The following is an 18,756-nucleotide window of genomic DNA, read 5'->3' on the forward strand; positions in this document are numbered from 1 at the left end:
AAAGATGGGACAGCTGCAAGCTTCATGCCTTCTTATTGCTTGTGGCAGAGAAACAAAATACTTAGATGCTTACTTAGACTCCACCCATGACTGGGCCACAGGTATAGATGGCTATACCCTATACAGGAGAGATTAAGTGGACAAAAGGGGTGGGGGTGTAGCTCTCTATGTCAAAGAAAGCTACGTGTACCTGTAAGCCGACATTGGTGACCATGGTGGATGATTAGAGACCCTGTGAGTTAAAATCCGTGGGGAACACAGCACAGGGGACACAATGGTGGGAGTCTATTACAGACCTCCTACCCCGGATCAAGAGCTTGACCAGGAGTTTGTCAGGGAATTGACTGAAGCTGCACGCTCCCGGTGCATGGTTGTCATGGGAGACTTCAACTACCCTGACATCTCATGGGAAGAGTGCTCGGCCAAATCAGAGCAGTCACAAAGCTTTTTCTTGTGCGTGGATAAGCTCTACCTGATGCAAGAAGTCGATGGACTGACAAGAGGTAAAGCACTGCTTGACCTGGTACTGGCTATGGGGGATGACCTAATCAGTGACCTAATGATCAGAGGGAAGCTGGGTGACAGTGACCATGAGCTGATCACCTTTGCCATCTGCCGTAAAGCTGGCAAGTCAGTCAGCAATACAGAAGTCCTCAACTTCAGGAAAGCTGACTTTGACAAGCTCAGGAGGCTTGTAGGTGAGGTCCTAAGGGACCACGACTGAAAGGGGAGGGGAGTTCAGAATGAGTGGTTGCTCCTCAAGAGAGTGATCCTAGATGCACAAGCTAAGTCTATTCCATCTCAGAGGAAAGGCAGCAAAAGGCACAGCAGTCACATTGGCTCTGCAGGGAACTAGTGGACCTCCTGCATCTAAAAAGAAAGACCTACAAAGGATGGAGGACTGGTTCCACCTCCAGGGAGGAATATCCTGCACTGGTCCAGACCTGCAGGGAGCAAACCAGGAAAGCCAAGGCTGTGACCGAACTCCAACTAGCTACAAGTATCAAGGACAATAAAAAGTACTTTTTTAGCTATGTGGGGAGCCGGAGGAAAAGCAAGGGCAACATCAGACCCCTGCAAAACCAGACGGGACAACTGACGCCCAGGAAAAAGCCAACTTGCTAAGTGGGTACTTTGCATCAGTCTTTCACCAGTCCCACGGGACACCCCTGCCCATTATGGGACAGGGAGGCTCGGGTGAGGGAGATTCCTTACCCTCCATCAATGCTGACCTTGTGAAGGAACACCTTGAGAGGCTGGACACCTTCAAGTCAGCTGGCCCTGACAGCTTACACCCCAAGGTACTCAAGGAGCTGGCCTGCATCATAGCTCAGCCCCTGGCACAGATCTTTGAGAACTCGTGGCGCTCTGGTGAAGTGCCCGAGGACTGGAAGAAGGCCAATGTGGTGTCTGTCTTCAAGAAGGGTAGGAAAGTGGATCTGGCAAACTACAGGCCCATCAGCCTGACCTCTATTCTGGGGAAGGCCTTAGAAAAGATTATCAAAGAAGCCATTCTTAACAAACTGGCCGATGGCAGCATCCTGAGGAATAGCCAGCACAGGTTTGTTGCGGGTAGGTCTTGCTTGATCAATCTTATTTCCTTTTTAAAACCAGGTGACCTATCACCTGGACAAGGGAGAAGAGATTTATGTCATATATCTTGACTTTAAAAAAGCCTTCAATCTGGTATCCCATGATCACCTCTTGGTAAAACTGGCCATCTGCGGCCTCGGCTTCACCATGATCCGCTGGCTGGGGAATTGGCTCCATGGTCAGACCCAGAGGGTGGTGGTTGATGGAAGTCAGTTTTCGTGGTGCCCTGTGACCAGTGGGGTCCCTCCAGGCTCTGTCCTTGGGCCAACACTATTCAACATCTTCATTAATGATCTGGACATTGGTATCAGAAGTGGACTGGCCCGGTTTGCCGATGACACCAAACTCTGGGGTAAAGCATCCATACCCAAGGATAGGAGGGCGATTCAGGCTGACCTTGACAGGCTCAGGAAATGGGCGGATGAGAACCTGATGGGGCTTAACACCAAAAAATACAAGATTCTCCCCCTTGGGCAGGAAAACCCTCAGCATGCTTATAGGCTCGGCAGTGCTACGCTGGCTAGCACTACGAAAGAAAAGGACTTGGGGGTCATGATTGACCACAAGATGAACATGAGCCTTCAATGTGATGCTGCTGCTAGTAAAGCAAGCAAAACACTGGCTTGCATCCATAGATGCTTCTCGAGCAAATCCCAGGACATCATTCTCCCCTTGTACTTGGCCTTGGTGAGGCTGCAGCTGGAATACTGCGTCCAGTTTTGGGCTCCGCAATTCAAAAAGGATGTGGAGAAGCTTGAGAGAGTCCAGAGGAGAGCCATGCACATGATCAGAGGTCAGGAAAACAGACCTTATGAAGAGAGGCTGAGAGCTATGGGACTCTTCAGCCTGGAAAAGCACAGGCTCAGAGGTGATCTGGTGGCCACCTATGAGTTTATCAGAGGTGCTCACGAGGATCTGGGGAACAGTTGTTCACCAGAGTGCCCCAAGGGATGATAAGGTCAAACGGTCACAAACTCCTTCAGAACCATTTCAGGCTGGACATAAGGAAGAACTTCTTTACAGTCTGAGCCCCCAAGGTCTGGAATAGACTGCTGCCGGAAGTGGTTCAAGCACCTACTTTGAACGCCTTCAAGAGAATCTGGATGTTTATCTTGCTGGGATTCTATGACCCCACCTGACTTCCTGCCCCCGGGGTGGGGGGCTGGACTCAGTGATCTTCCGAGGTTCCTTCCAGCCCTGATGTGTATGAAATCTGGAATGGTGTAGCATAGCTGTACATACAGTACTGGACTTTTGTCCTTATTTTGTTTTATTTAATCTAGTTTTCTTTTGTTTTTGTTTACCATTGGTTCATTGGCCATAAAACAGTGCTTGTGACCCCAGTCGCCTGACTACTCTATGCTTTGGGTTACTCCTTCCTTGTGGTGGATTCAGTCTCCTGGGTTCAAGATGGGATTGTGCAACTGTACTGTAGCTGTTAATAAATCCTGTTCTCCTTACCATATCTGCCTGAGAGGAGTTCATAAAATACTCTTCTGTCACTCCTCCAAGAGGATCCCCATGAATAGAGAGGTGTGACTAATTGATTCCTTTTGAAGAAGTTTCTGCAACTCTGTTTGCTTTCCTCATTCCATGGAAGCCAGAACTTGCCCATTCATTCTGTTAACCCTAAGGACTGTAGGAGAACTCAGAAAAGAGGCAGCCTCAGTTGTAGTAGTAGCTCTGAATGCTCCCTACCATTCAGGTATTTGATTCTGGTAAGACCTATTATTACAAATCATTTTTGTTCTATAGCATCTTTAAGAGTGCTGCTCTTGGAGCATTACTTAAAAAGAATAGATTAAAGGCCATGCTGTGGTAGTGACGTGTCACCTTAATTTTGTTTTTAGCTTGTTTTTTATTTTGTTTTGGATTTTTTTAGGTTTTTTTTAATAAGATGTTCATATTTGTTACTTTGGCTAGAGTAATTCCTCCCCATATTTTGGAAGGGTACAAAAGGCATCACTGGGTGTTGGTCTAATAAAAAATATCTCTACTACAAGTCCTGATTGCCTTTTCCTCTAGACCAATACGGTTATAACCTGGATACCTGACACTGGGCACTCTTAACTTTCCGTCAACAAAATTCCTGGTCATTTAATGTAAATAAATTGACACTTCAAATGAATCGGCTTATATATCCTGTTATTCATTGACTTTTAAATTTTTTTTCTTTACCTACTACTTCACAAAAGTAAGACAATTGTATACATTAGTAAGATTAATTTCTGATTTGAAAAACCGGATAATTTTTCTAGGTAAAAAAAAAAAAAAGGCAAACCCATACCAATTCTGTTTAAAACATAATACACAGATTTTCAGCAAGTGTGTCAAACGGTAATTCTATTATTATAAAAACCTAAGTCTGTCTGTCCGTAACACTTTATTTGCACTCTGATTCGCTGACAGAAACAGCCAACCAGAGTGCTCCAAGAGTGGGGAAGTGCTGCCATGATTCCAAAGCTGCACCAAGGACCAGACAGAGGGTGGGGCCTGGGCTTCCCCACCCCAGTCCCTGCAAGAGGCAGAACAGCGGCAGCATGGGGCGTTAGGTGGTGGCACTCCATCCCAGCTTTCCCCCCGCCCCCGTCATTCTTGACGGGCAGTTGGCTAGTTTATATAGGAAGGTAGTTAGCAATATTAGTCTGAAATCAGGCAGAAGGCAATGAGTCCATAAAATGCCACACTGTCCTGCCTTCCAGTATGTTAACTAGAATTTCCCTAAACTGAATGTTGAAAATTCCCATCAGATGGAATCAGAAGACTACTTTGTCTTGTTTTGTTAAATCAGACCTCCAAAGATAACTTATCTATTATGCTCCCTATTTCTTTTCTTTTTCATAACTGGCTACTTTTATTTTTATTTTTCTATAGACCTGAAAAGATGGCCAAGCTGCCTGTTGTTTTAGGAAATCTAGATGTAACAATTGATAATGTCTCTCCAGATTTTCCAAGTAAGTATTATTAAATATTTTAAGTAGTTGAATATGATTTTTTGTTTCAGTATATTTATTGGTTTTTAATACAATTTTCAGATTATGTTAACTCATCATACATTCCCATGAGACTGTTTGAAAACAGTACCAAGACAGTAATAACATTTGAAATAGAGGAATTTGTTCCATGTATACCCAAACATACTCAGCCTTTCACCATCTACAACAATCATCTGTACGTCTATCCAAAGTACTTGAAATATGACAGTCAGAAGTCATTTGCAAAGGTGAGTATAAGGAAACTAACATATTCTTGTAGTTTCCAGTTCTAGTTGGATGTTAATGACCAAATTATATATGTATTCTGTTTTTATAATTTGTTCTGAATATTTTTTTTTCTTTTCCTTTTTTTTTAATATTGTTTCAGGCTAGAAATATTGCTGTCTGCATTGAGTTCAAAGACTCGGATGAAGAGGATTTTCTGCCTTTAAAGGTTTGTGATTTTGGTGACTAAAAATAAATATGGTGAGATGATTTGCTAGTTGTGAGGCAGCACCTAGCAGATCCAGAAGAGAGGGTATGGTTGGCAAGTTTGGGCTTATCTGCATTACAAAGCTGCTTCTACCAATGCCAGACATTGTATTGGTAGACAGCTCCTGCCACAGGGAGACTGTCAGATCATGTTCCTACCTGCACATTTTCTAAAAATGTTCCAGGAGGAACACACATTAATGGGGAAAATCTATTGCAGCTCTTCCTCAAATGATGTAAATAGTTCTAGGAGGAGCTGTGCAGTTCCACTTAAAGCAACTGAGCCAGAAGGGCATTTAGTGCACAGTGGGCGGTGCTAACTGTTAAAAAAGCATAAAATGAAGGTGGCTTCCCTGTATCTGCAGGAGACTTTTGTAACACAGAGTAGGCTCCTGGCAGAATGAAGATTCTGCTGACACAGGAGCTGTGAATTTGGACTCAAGATTCTCTTGGCAGAACCTAAACTGCATTTAACTCCATGTCCAAGGCCCCACTGAATTATAAAAAATAAGAGCGTATTCTCTCTCCATTTTTAATGGGCTTTATTCATTGATGTTTATGTAGGAAGCAAAGATTAGGGTGAAAGGTAACAAAAATTCATAACAACAACAATTATTTGGGATGGACCTTTAAGGCATATGGCTTTTCCTTCTCCTGGGAGACCTGTAACAAACGCTCTGTCAGCTATCCAGCAAGGAGCAGCAAGCACCCTAGAGCTTTCCCTCCAAGTTTGTAATTCAGCCCTTCCCTGTGGCAACAAAAAAGCGAAATCCTCTTAACTTTCTTTGGGCTCAATTTATCTGCACACTTCTCTTTGAGGTTGGAAGTAGTAGTATCCTTATTGTACAGATAGAGAACTGAGTCACAGATGAACAAAGCATGCATGAAACATCTTGCTGCTTCATGTACACTACTATGCAGGCAAGGTCTGTATATTAATGGGAAAAAACCTATTGCAACTCCTCCTTAACTGATCAATGTTGAAACCATTTCAGGCAGAACACCTCTGACATAAGAAAGGTATTTCAGTTTTTAACAGTGCCCACCACTTGGAGACCCTAATTTTATTCCTGAGGTTCATATGTCATATGATGCCCTCAGCCATGATTAATGCTATGCTTTAATTTATCTACATATAAAACTACTGTGATATCTGGTTTAGTATTTCAGTAGAAGCCTCCACTTTCAGAATGAGGGGGCATCCAAGGGAGGTCCATTTGCCTTGAGAGACAGCACAAAATATCATCTATGCTGCTCAAGTATAAACAAAGATTAGAGTTCATTGTGGAATATATAAACTCTTGGGTTACACTCTGGACCTAGTTTGTGCCTCTAGCCTCACCCCTAGTTTTAGTCATTCTCAAGATGGTACAAGAGATGACAGAAAGCATCAGTAATTCTAGTGGTACCGTCATGTTGTTAGAGCTTTTCTTAGAACCTCCTTATTCAGTAGCACCATCACTGGACTTCCTTTTCTAGAACAACTGTCAAATCCTCAGTTCAACTGGAGATACTCCATCTATCAACCTGTAGCAGGTGACTTCTACTGATATAGCTTACCCCCCAAGTGTAAAATTTAAATCAAGGAGTAAATCAAAAAATACAATCTTCAGAAATACCTCTATTTTCCATATGGTCCAGCAACAAGCATTTTACATTACAGAAAATTTTTGAGGTGCTGAATTATTAAATCTCAAGTCTCTGGAACTTCTGTAAGCCTCTCTAGAAGAAATCTGTCTGCTATTGCAGTACATCAGCACTCATTGTAGGATGAACCCCAATACTTCTCCATCCTATGCCAACCAGGTTCTTAAATGGAAAGTAGCTAATGCAAAGCAGCACAGTATATATCAGGAAGGCAAGTATCCTTGCTGCCCACCTGCCTGGTGCACCATCCCACTCCGCCTCTGCCTGCAGTGGTGCCACTGACTTGGGACGGGAGGGTGGTGTCATGTCCTGGACGTCCCAGACTTCCTAATGGTCATCCTAACCAAATCCCACAAATACAAATGCATGAGGCTACTCTTGAAGAGCAGCAGTTACTAGGAAGGTAACCTTTGTTCAGTAGACCAAAAGAGGAATAATAATTGCACAAAGAAAACGGATAAGGAACAGTTTTATTTGCTGCCATATTTAATACTATAAATTTCCCCAATTTGGGGGAAATGAATAATTACACTGAGATTTAATATTTTAATTGTATTTTAACCTTGTGCATTTGGACGAGTCCCACAATCAAAAGGATATTAACAGATATTCAATTTTTAACATACTGTTTTAATTTTTTCTGTTTAGTTCCAATGATTTTATTCTTATTTTTAAAAAAGCCAAAACATCACTACTGTGTAGCAATAGCTGTAAAAAAAAAAAATGCATTACAAAGTATTCCTGATAAAAGACACCATGTACTACAGATTAAAAAAATTTAAGGAGGGTTTTCAGTTGCCAGTAGAAACAGATTATGCTTTGTGTTTTCTTTTATGTTCTTAGTGCATATACGGTAGACCAGGTGGGCAAATATTTACGAGGAGTGCATTTGCCACTGTTTTGCATCATCACCAAAACCCAGAGTTTTATGATGAGGTAAGCTATTCTAGTGAGGTATCACTTTTATTTCTTTGAGGATGTATTTTTTCTAAGATTTGAAAACTGAATTTAGGTTATGTGGAGACCAGTGTACTCTGTTAGGGAAGAAGTGTAATATTTAATTTCTGAATTTTAAATTACCACTCTGGGGTTTTTTTTAATGTCAGCTAGATTAAGCTTTAACTATAATTGAAAATAGTTTTGCTGCCTGTTTTACAATTAATTAAAGCTTGTTGCATGATTCAATTTAATACTCTGAGAGCAATCTAAACTTTTTTATGGTATTTGATTTATTGGGCAGAGATGTATAGAATTAATGCATTCAATTGGGAATTGTTTTTGTTGAACAAAATTACTTTTAAATAAATAACTAATGTAAACTAAACATTGAATGACTTTAGATAGTTTATTTTGGCTTAAATGCATTGAAATGAAGTTGCTGTCAAGTCAGAGTAGACAACCTCATGTTTGTATGTTCATTAGTTTTGTGTCACTGCTCTAATTTAAGACTTTTCCTTTACAAAAATCATTCCAACTGTGTGTTTTGTTTTATAGATTAAAATAGAATTGCCCACACAGCTACATGAAAAACATCATTTGTTGTTCACATTCTACCATGTCAGCTGTGATAATTCAAGCAAAGGGAGTACCAAGAAGAGAGATGTTGTTGAAACACAAGGTTAGGCTTGCTAATACTTCTAAGTGATTTTGGCTGGTGTTACACACTATATTTAGTTAGTGAACTGCAATCCTGTTGCATTGATGGAAGTTATTTTTACTCTATCACTTTAATATTAAAGAATTATTTGCCATGTAGGCTGCTACTTTAATTTCAGTTTTTAGGGGTTATGAATATTTTTGTATCAAATGAAAAGATTTTACAGGTGTTTACCTGAAGATGACAATAACTTTTATTTTTTTACATGCCTAATTATCTACATAGGCTCTCTTCAGCTAGTTACGCTGTGGTAATATGGGCCCCTATACAAATTCCAGGTATTGTGCAATTACCTCGAGACCAGTTACACATGCAAAGTAGCTATCACATAATAAAAAGGTCCAACCAGCTGTAAAGTTAGACCGTGAAAATGTGTACTGACTTGATAGCTGGTTGCTATCTAGCTTTAATTTGTACTGGTAGCAGGGTCTCCCCTGTGACCTGAGCGCCCCATCAATTGTGGGCTCCTAGCTGCAGAGGTGGACTCTGAATCCTGGCATCACCCTTCAGCTTCCAGAACTCAGTCTCACAGCTGCAGATTCTGGACCCCTTAGCATGCCTTCTGGTGCCAGGACCCAGCTGGGTCCTGTTAGCCTCAGGTTGTGACTATAGTTCCCCTACCCCAGGGGTGCATGAAACCCCTGAGATGGAAGGATTGCTGCTGCAGCCATCTCCCTGACACTGGGGGGTCCTCAGCTGAGAGGCTCCCAGCTGCAGGCGCTTGCTTCTTGCTGGTGCAGGAGGAGCCTGGCATCAGGCTCCCCTGCACTGGCAATAAGCACAATGGGATCTTATGTGTGGTTCCACAATTGCACAAATGGGACCTTGTGTGGTCCCACATTCAATCCCACAATCATGCACATGTGGCATGGCAGGAGGTGCTATTATGTGAATTGCACGTTAGAGTCCATTGTGCCTTTACCTGCACGTGTAGAGGGAGCCTACAAGTTGCATGTTACCACATATATGGGTAACAAAAATGATTGAACATCCATTGACACTTTCCATATCAGCTTTTTATTAATATATATAATATATGTAAACTATTATTTCACTTTGATTTTTGCAGTTGGCTATTCTTGGCTTCCACTCCTAAAAGATGGGAGAGTAGTGACAAATGAGCAAAACATTCCTGTATCAGCAAACCTTCCTTCAGGCTATCTTAGTTATCAGGATGTTGGGATTGGCAAGGTATAGTATATAGGATAATATATTTTTGCTTCGCAGAAAAGAGTATGGGAAACAAAATTATCTTACCTTCATTTAAAATTACCATTTTCCAAGCAAAAAAAATGTTTCCCCCCAAATATAGATTAATTGTCATAAAATGCATTGTGGAAGATATGTAATTGATTTGCAGGTAAAAGGGACTCCAAAGAGAATTTTGCTCATATGCTTTCTGTTGTTTTGCTGTACAGAGACTTGAGTCAATATTCCTTTATATAGATTTTTATTTCAGTTGATTGCTTTTGTTATCCCTGTCTCATGTGCGTGAGAAACTTTTTAAAAAAATGTGTATGTGGTTTTGGTCATGGTGGCTAATTGACATTATCTGTGTAAATAGAAAAATAGTCATGGTTTACAAATAAAAACTGTACAAGGTGGTGTTCTTGGTATACATACATGCTATAAGTTATCACAAGGTATACAGAGTGGGAATTTACTTGGTGCATCAATTACTCCGCAGTTATTGACTCTGCATGCTTTTACCACATGATAAATTAAAGCTAATCCATGGTATTTTATTCCTCAAAGGAGGAGGTTTGTTCGCTTTGTTGTGGGGACTAGGTTATTGTGGTTAGCTCTCACATACCCTGGAATAAGAGTCTGGATGCAAATGGTTACCACACGATAACTGACAAAGGGTAAATCCATGCCTTTGTTTAACTCGTGGCTGTCCAACTTCTGGCCAGTGGACTGCATGTGGCCTGTCAGTAGTCATTTTGCAGTCCCCAGGTTCTTTTCCTGGCCACCACTCCAGCCATTGTTCTTGTGGCAGCAGCCATCATCTCTGGCCTGCTGCCCCCCCAAGCTTCTGGTTCTTGGGTTCTTGTCTCTATTTCTGGGGCTGGGCAGCTCAATAGAAAATCTGACTGCTGCAGGTGGGATCCTCATATAATGTGCATGGCAGGGATGTGGTGGGGGTGTTGCACCTATGGCTGCAGGGGAGCTTGGCGATACATGTGGCTTGGAGGAGGAGATGGGCTGTGCACAGTGTCTGGGGGGTGGAGAATGGCCCCCAGAGGATGTGGTCTAGAGTAGCCCCCAGAGCATGAGGTCTCTGGTGCTGTATGCAGCCCCAGGTGCTGAGAAGTTGGGCAGCACCAATTTACCTCACAGTAACTTGTTCATGTGCTCATGACCTCTGATCCCTACTACTCGCATAGGAAATATTTTTTTGTATTGCCAAATCTGCTCTTTTTCTCATGAATTATTGAATGGTTCTCTATCTATTTCGAAATACAAGGATAAAATTGTCACTTTTTGTTTTGCTTTCCTTTAATGTACAACTTTAAAAAAAGACTCCAATTTTTAAGTATGATCACAGCTTGATATTTTTTCATTTAGGGTTTCTTTGAGAGCTGTATATGGATTTGTGTAGCAGACTGACATTAGAGAAAGTAATCTGCTTGTTACCCCTGCACAGGGACCATGCTAATCTCTGTATTGTTTAGAGAAGTAGAACAGTAGAACTTGAAACATTCAACTTGAAACATTACAGTAGAACTTGAAACATTCCATCGGAGTTGTAAAATCTGAAACGGACTGAATCAAGGCACTGCTTACTGTTTGTTGAACAGATAATGCATATGTAAGTTGTACAGTTATTGCTGTTCTGTGCTTACACGGAATAAAAAAGCATGTGTATCCTGAAGTTAATAATTGGTTAGCGACAGAGAAGGGATTGCAGTATATGTATATATGGTATGTAAACAAAGGACTGTCCTGTTTTGGGCTAGTGTACTGATAGAATATTCTACGTTCCCTCCTGTGTGCATACAGCATTCCGGTCCTGAAATTAAATGGGTAGATGGAGGTAAACCACTGTTAAAAATTTGCACTCATCTAGTTTCTACTGTGTATACACAGGTAAGTTTTTAAAATGTTTAATTTCTTATAACTAGATGTAGGTGCCTTCACAAGTACTTGATCTGTAGATCATCTAAGATCACGTAGAGACTAACTGGTTAGTCAGGGAGAAGACGGGGCAGGGTGGCACCTTAGTCTCTAGAGACTGAATCTCCTATCTCTTATTATTACTGAATACATACCTCAGTTTAGAACTGTGATTCTCAACTGGCTGTGAGACCCTGCCAGAGGTACCACAGTGCCCAGTGCTGCCAGTACTACTGCTGTGGGGTGAAACTGCACCATGCACTGTGTCACATTCCATTAGACAGGCAAGCACACTGCTTTTGCAGCACCTCTTCCCAGTTTGGTTCCAGTGTGCCTTCTGAAAATCAAGGTGGATGGTGCAGTTCTACCTGGTGGCAGAGGCTCTGTCTTGAGGTTACCACTGCCTTGGGTTAAAACTACACCATGGTGGGGGCACTGACTATGCCATGACACATCCTTGACCTGCCTATGTATGTCCCTTTGCTCATCCCCTTGGCACTCCCCACCTGCATATGTAGGTGCAGCCTGGCACTTGGTCCCTGCTGGTGGGGTCCATTATGTCAGATTGTCCATTATGGCCCCATGGCTGGAGTTCAGAGGGGAAACAAGGGAAAGAACTTGGCCCAGTGATCCCTGACTCCCCTATCAGTGACTTGGTGCCATGTGTATAGTGTCCACTGCTGCACTGGAGCAAATGTCTGTTGAACCAGGCAGAGCTAGGGGAGCACTCCACTACAACAACCTGAAGAGGTGAATATAATATAATTATTTAATCAGTTAATATCATATTAATAATAGAAGCATAATGATTATTCATAATATATTAGCTTTTTTAAAAGGGGTGCCACTAAATTCTTAAGTTTTGGAGGGGTTTTTGAGTCTAAAATGTTTGAAAATCACTGGTTTAGAAACAAAGCCGAACCATTTAGTCGCTAAGGGCCCCTCTAGACATTCAGGTAAAGGTGTGATAGGATCTGATGCACAATCCACACAGTCTCATCTCCTGCCATGCCACATGTGCATGGCAGGAGGTGTGATTGTGGGAACCAGCATCAAATGGTATCATGCCTTATTGCTAGTAAAGGGGGAGCCTGGGATTGCCATCCTGGCCTCCCCTTGCAGCATGTGTTAGTAACAAAACTCCTGCGGCTGTGAGTCCCACAGGTGATGGGACTTGCACCTATGGCAGTGCCCCACATCTGCCAGGACCAATAGTCCTGCACCTCCTCTTTAGGAGGAAGAGTCCCATCAACTGCAGGATCCTCCCTCCCAGCACCCATGGGACACTGCCGGGACTGTGTCCTCTCTACTCCAGGACTCCTAGCCTTGGCTGCACATGATGCACCTATGTGGTTGGGGCAGACCCTACAATATGTGCAAAATAATGCTGGATAGCAACCAGCTATAAAGTTATTACACATTTTCCTGCAGTAACTTTTATAGCTGGTTCTAACTTTTTAATGGTATGATAATTTGCATGTGTAGCCAATCTAAATGAATTATGCAATTAACTTGGTAATTTCATGATGCATGTAACAAGTGAAGGAGGATCTCAGGTGCTGCCGTGCCTTAATTCAGAGAACTGTAGTTATAAGTAGTATATTTTCTTCATTTTTACTTCTAAGGGAATATAAATGCAATTTTATGTAATGATTAGTCAGAAATATTGGATTTATTTCATGTTAATGAAGGAGATGAAATATCTTTCTCAGAAAAGTAAATTGCTTTACTTTCTAAGTATGCATTGATTTCTTGATTTCCCCACACCCCTCCATTCTCTCCTCCCCTTTGAGCGTTAAACATGTACCTCTCTTGCACTTTGAAATGCAGCTGGGAAGCCTAAACATAAGGCAATATTTTTTAAAATTGAGGTGGTGGTATGTTTCATTTTGGTTATTAGTATAAATATTAGTTATTGTTTTAACTTTCTGGTTCTCTTTTTGTTTTTGTTAGGACCAGCACTTACACAATTTTTTTCAGTACTGTCAGAAAACAGAGTCTGGAGCTCAGGGACTAGGAACTGATCTTGTAAAGTATCTTAAGGTACAAAATGGTTGTGAGTAATAGATTTAATTATTCGTTTATATTACCATATTGCCATACTACTTATGAGCCCCAGTCATGAATAGGGCCCTCATTGAAGTAGGCAGCATGCAAACATAATTCGAAAATGTGATCTCTTCCCTGGAGTGCAATCTAAATATAAGACATGAAACAATAGATGGGTACAGACTGGAGAGCACAAGGTAACATTGAGAGACTGTTGATCATGCTAGGCAGTGATCTCAGCATATCGGTGGTTTAAAATTAATAAGCAGTTAATAAAACTGGGACATTGTGGGGACAAATTGATGGTAGTCATGTCAGTCTGCACCAAATTGCTAACTACTTGAAATGTAAACTTCATTCCCAGCAATTCAGTTTGTCCAGTAAAAATATAATAAATGTTCTGGTATTATGTATATTTCCTGGACCATCCTGTCTATATGAACACCCCAACCTAACCACAAATGAGAACGTGAGAGTATTTCAAAAGAAATCTAAAATTGCAATAAAATCTAAATTCTAGGCCTAAATTTCTTGACAAAATGGTATAATTTTGATCCTCTCAAAGTTAAAGTATTTTTTTTTAATATTTAAAAATTATTATTGCATGACCACAGTGGTCTTTCCTTTAGCTCATCAACTTTGTATAATACAACATGGCTCTCTCAAAACATGGCTATTGAAGTACATTGTAGAGAATGTCAGAAATGTAAATGCCTTCACTTCAGTGAAGCTATATTATATATATCTTTCCTTCTCTTAGAGTCTTCATGCTATGGAGGGTCATGTGATGATAGCTTTCCTCCCTACCATTCTAAACCAACTGTTTCGAGTTCTCACCAGAACTAGTCAAGAGGAAGTTGCAGTCAATGTGACCAGGTAAATTTTAAATGGCCCAGTCAGTTTAAATAACAGATGATTTGTGCCCAATTGATATCTCTTTATGTAGTATTTATTTGCTGAAGTGTACAAATGTGTAATTGAAGAATAACTTCTGTTTAGGGTTATGATCCATATTGTTGCCCAGTGCCATGAAGAAGGGTTGGATAGCTACCTGAGGTCATATGTCAAGGTAAAATAAAATAAAACCCTTTGTCTCTTCTGTTTTTTTTTCTTTTTAAATACTTTCATTAAAAATATTCTCAGTTGCATCTGTTTGAATGTACTATACGTTTTCCTTCTTCCTCCAAGTATGCGTATAAAGCTGAGCCTTACTTTGCTTCTGAATACAAGACGGTACATGAAGAGCTGACCAAATCCATGACAACAATTCTAAAACCATCTGCTGACTTTCTTACAAGCAACAAGCTCCTTAAGGTATGTGTTGAAAACTCTAATTTTGTCCTTTATGCACAATCCTCAGAATTAATTATATTAAACGTTGTCATCTGTTTTACTAATAGACATGTAAACTTAATTACGTTCAAGTTTTTTACTATAAAATGATTAATTTAGTTTTGGAAATTTTAGACCATCTTGACAGTTTATATGAAGTCATAATTTATTTACTTTGCAGTATTCATGGTTTTTCTTCGAAGTTCTGATAAAATCAATGGCTCAGCATTTGATAGAAAACTCTAAAGTTAAGGTATGTTGACTTTTTTTCATTAAGGTGTGTTAGACCAGGGCTGTCCAAATAGCAGGATGAATAGCCTATGAGGCACTAACTACTGGCTTCCAGGCTCATGGTTTGGGCACTGCTCCCCCATTGTTTTGGTTGCTGCTGCTGTCAAGGTTTCTGAGCTCCCCTTCCTTCCTTCAGCTTCCACTTTCTGCCTTCCCCTGGGCCTGCTGGGCCCAGGTGGAGGTGCTAGTGCAGCATGGCACAGCAGCGGGGTGCCTGCTGAGCAGTGCAACAGGTTGCAGGCTGTGTGGCATGGATCCCAGTGGGGGATGTGCATGGCACATAGCATGGCATGTGGCCTGGGGGTGGGGAGCGGTATCTGGCCCTCAGGCACTCAAAAATTAGACAGTCCTGTGTTAGACTACTGAAAGATTTTTATACCATAATTTTTTCCTTTCACCATTATTATTATTATCATTATTATTATTATTGCATGCTTTACTGAGTATAAGAAAGCTAACAACTGGAAAATAAGTGCATATGAGATGATGGTTTACATTTGGTTACCGGTTTGTTATAAGGAAACTAGCCAATTACTCATCCCACCCCCCCGCCGCACTTCATCTGGGCTCGCTCCCAGCCACGTTGGGCCTGCGGGGCCCCCCCTCCCCTGCTTTCTGTCCACTTTGTTGCTACCGCCTCCAGGGAGCAGGGTGGGGGGGCAAGGCCCCTGTGTCCCCACCATCATGGTGGTGGGCTGCCTTCTGTCAGAATGCTTTTTCGAATAAAGCATTACAGACAGACGTACAGACTTAGGCTTTTATAACATTAGAATTGAAGAAAAAAAAGCCAAGTAACAGGAAGAAAAAATGTAAGATGTAGAGAACACCCTTTGATATAGCATCTCAGAGAGAAAACTACTATACAGAGTCAGATTGATCATTTAGTACATATATCATTCTTAATCAGTGTCTACTCCCTTAAGCTAACCTTTACGTTCTGCCATTTCTTATTAAAGTTATTATTGCATATTTATAATGCGGTAGAGCCCAGAGGCAACAGTCAGGATTCACATTGTTTATTGGCAGATACTGCATCGAAACATGTGAACAGCAACCTAGTTATGCTATTAAATCACTCAAAGGAAAGAACTGTGATCAGGATTGGGTTTTTGGGGGGTTTCTTTGCCTCCTTACCGTCTCTTTGGTATAAAAAATATTGTGTCATTTTAACTCACTGTACCAGTTATCTATTTTGGAAGCCATAGACAAATACTAGTGTTTTGGTATCAGACATCTGGCTGCCAGCAAGACCTGTAGAAAGTGCTGTCTTTCTTTACTTTGTGAAAACTTTGGGTTGATGTATACCAGTGTAAACAATTCTGTCAGGGGAGGAAAAAATGGGGAGAGGGGGATAAAATGTTCTGTTGGCCTAATGCTCATGTCAGAAAAAAATATTGACAAAAAATGTATAGGCACTCTGAAAATAAGGAAGTAATGATAAACTAGCAACATGGATTCATCAAGAACAAATTATCTCAAACCATTCTAATTAAGTTTTTGGCAATCTTCAGTAAAGCTTTTGGCAGTGTCCTATTGTATGTTTTCATAAGCAGACTTGAGAAATAAGATTCAGATCAGGGGTTGGCAATTCATGGCCCACAGCCTGGATCTGGCCTGTGAAGCCAGGTTGGCAGTGGGGATGATAGCAGCAGCAGAGAAAGGAGGAGTGATGGTTGCCAGGTCAGAAACAACTACCCACCTTCAGACCTAGCTTTCTTAAAGTGACCTACTGTTCCTAAAAGGTTGATGACCCATGATCTAGATGAAAACAACATAATATGAGTGGACAGCTAGTTGCAAAACTGTACTGAGGGAAGTTAACGGTGACTCTCACTTAAAATAATAGGGTATTTCGGGTTAGGTCCTGCAGGAGTCTGTCCTGGGTCTATTCAATATTTTGTTAACAAAGTTGAATGCTAGAGTAGAGGCTAGGATTATATAATTTGCAGGTTGCATGAAGCTAAGAAGAGATGCAAGTGCTTTGAAACATGTTTCTGAACCCATGGGTCGCCACCCAAAAGTAAGGTTGCAAGAATATATGAAAGGGTCACAGACAAATGGATCAACAAACTTTAAAAATATATTTTCCTTTAAAGGAGAAAAATCTAGAAAACTGTTTCCCTTGCAGGCTAGCAGAGTTCCAGCCTTCCAGGGGCTGCTTGGGGTCCCCCATTCCCCTCCCTGCACCCTCCCCATATACTGGGGGGGGCAGGGCCTGGTGATGAGGGGCAGATGGTCATGAGTGATAGCCACAAATAGGGCTGGGGGGCTTTTTTCTACTTAAACTATTTATTGAGACAGACTGGCCATCAATGTTTACAAATAGGTCCTGGTACAAAAAAGGTTGAGAGCCACTGCTTTGGAGAATATGATCAGAATGAAACAATGTAACAGGGAAATTGCAGCAGATGAAGCCCAGGCAGCTGAGCAAAGGTTAGGTGCAGGAGGAAAGATAGGCTGCTTATCAAGCCCAAAATGAGAATTCCTGTGAATGGCTAGGGAAGTCACCTGACCAGAAGAAGGCAGGGCTTAGTGAGACTATAAACCCCAGGGCCTGAGCCAGGGTGGGCAGTCTGGCCCAGCAGGCTGCAGTAGAAAATGCTCCTGAGCAGGAGGACTGCAGAAGAGTTCCTGGCTGACATCAGGGGTATCTTAAGAAAATGCAAATAAGATGCTGCTGACTTGCAGGGGAAATATGACTCAGAGTAGGAAGGAGTTTTGTGGTACAGCCAGGGCGCTGATATTTAGGTTTAGACCTAGCATAGAGTTTGTGTTATAGCCAGAGGGTTTTTTCCTTTGTGATAGTTTAAACAAGTGGACTAAGTGGTGACTATTGGTGTGGAGGTGGTCCTAGCAGTGAGTGAACAGAGTGGAGATGAGCCCAGGAGGGCCTAGGGCCTGAGCAGGGCAGAGACTGGGCCAGTATAGTGGGCCTGGGCTAGAGGGCCAGTGAGAAGAAAGGGGTGCACAGGCCATGAAGGCCAAAGTCCCAACAAGGGAGAGTGATGACAGATTGTACAGCAACATTTGCAAGGCACGGGCATGGTTACAAGGGAGGTCTCGGAGGCCACAAATACTGCACAAGATAACAGGTGCCCTGGAGAAATGGATGGGTCAGGAGGGCCAACCTTGTGCAAGTGCAGGACCAGGACCAGTGGGATCTGAGCGGGAGCTGCTAGCAGCTGGAAAAACTAGGGTTTGTTCTAAGACCTTGGGGCAGACTCCCTTTTCACATTCCAATAATTCCAACAAAGTCATGGCAGTTGAAGAAAGAAGGGGAGGGTACCCTAGAGTTGAAGCTCACTAACAGCCCTGTGGCTTTTGCTCTACATCACAGCTGGCCCTGGGTCCCAGCACTTGTAACAGGTGCAATCTTGACAGAGAGAGATCTATGATTAAAGATATTCAGTAAATGCACATGCAGAGAACTACATGTAGGAAGGGGAAATCATATGCTTAAATCGAGATTGCGGAATAACTGGTTAAGTTGCTGCACTGGAGAAAAGAATCTGGAGGTGATTATGGACTCCAAACTGAATAAATTAACAACTAGGTTGAGGAAAAAAGGCAAAATTCATGCAGAGATGTAGTACAAGCAGGGGT

At 41.8% G+C, this 18,756-nt stretch overlaps 1 protein-coding gene across 8 annotated transcripts in view; it reads left to right on the forward strand.

The window, feature by feature from the left end:
* DOCK9 (dedicator of cytokinesis 9) overlaps positions 1–18,756 on the forward strand; it is a 277,662-nt gene that overhangs the window by 162,739 nt on the left and 96,167 nt on the right. For all 8 annotated transcript variants that reach the window (XR_002090054.2, XM_019486925.2, XM_019486921.2 and 5 more), the window contains exons 16-27: positions 4,468–4,547; positions 4,629–4,816; positions 4,957–5,022; positions 7,551–7,643; positions 8,202–8,325; positions 9,434–9,555; positions 11,368–11,454; positions 13,435–13,524; positions 14,291–14,406; positions 14,530–14,599; positions 14,719–14,844; positions 15,044–15,115. Coding sequence is in view for 7 of the 8 variants with exons in the window: in XM_019486925.2 (XP_019342470.1) it covers positions 4,468–4,547; positions 4,629–4,816; positions 4,957–5,022; positions 7,551–7,643; positions 8,202–8,325; positions 9,434–9,555; positions 11,368–11,454; positions 13,435–13,524; positions 14,291–14,406; positions 14,530–14,599; positions 14,719–14,844; positions 15,044–15,115 (1,234 nt within the window). In the remaining variant the exon portion in view is untranslated. The remainder of the gene's footprint in view (positions 1–4,467; positions 4,548–4,628; positions 4,817–4,956; positions 5,023–7,550; positions 7,644–8,201; positions 8,326–9,433; positions 9,556–11,367; positions 11,455–13,434; positions 13,525–14,290; positions 14,407–14,529; positions 14,600–14,718; positions 14,845–15,043; positions 15,116–18,756) is intronic.

The sequence above is a fragment of the Alligator mississippiensis genome, chromosome 1 (genome assembly GCF_030867095.1).
Source record: "Alligator mississippiensis isolate rAllMis1 chromosome 1, rAllMis1, whole genome shotgun sequence".
NCBI lineage: Eukaryota > Metazoa > Chordata > Crocodylia > Alligatoridae > Alligator > Alligator mississippiensis.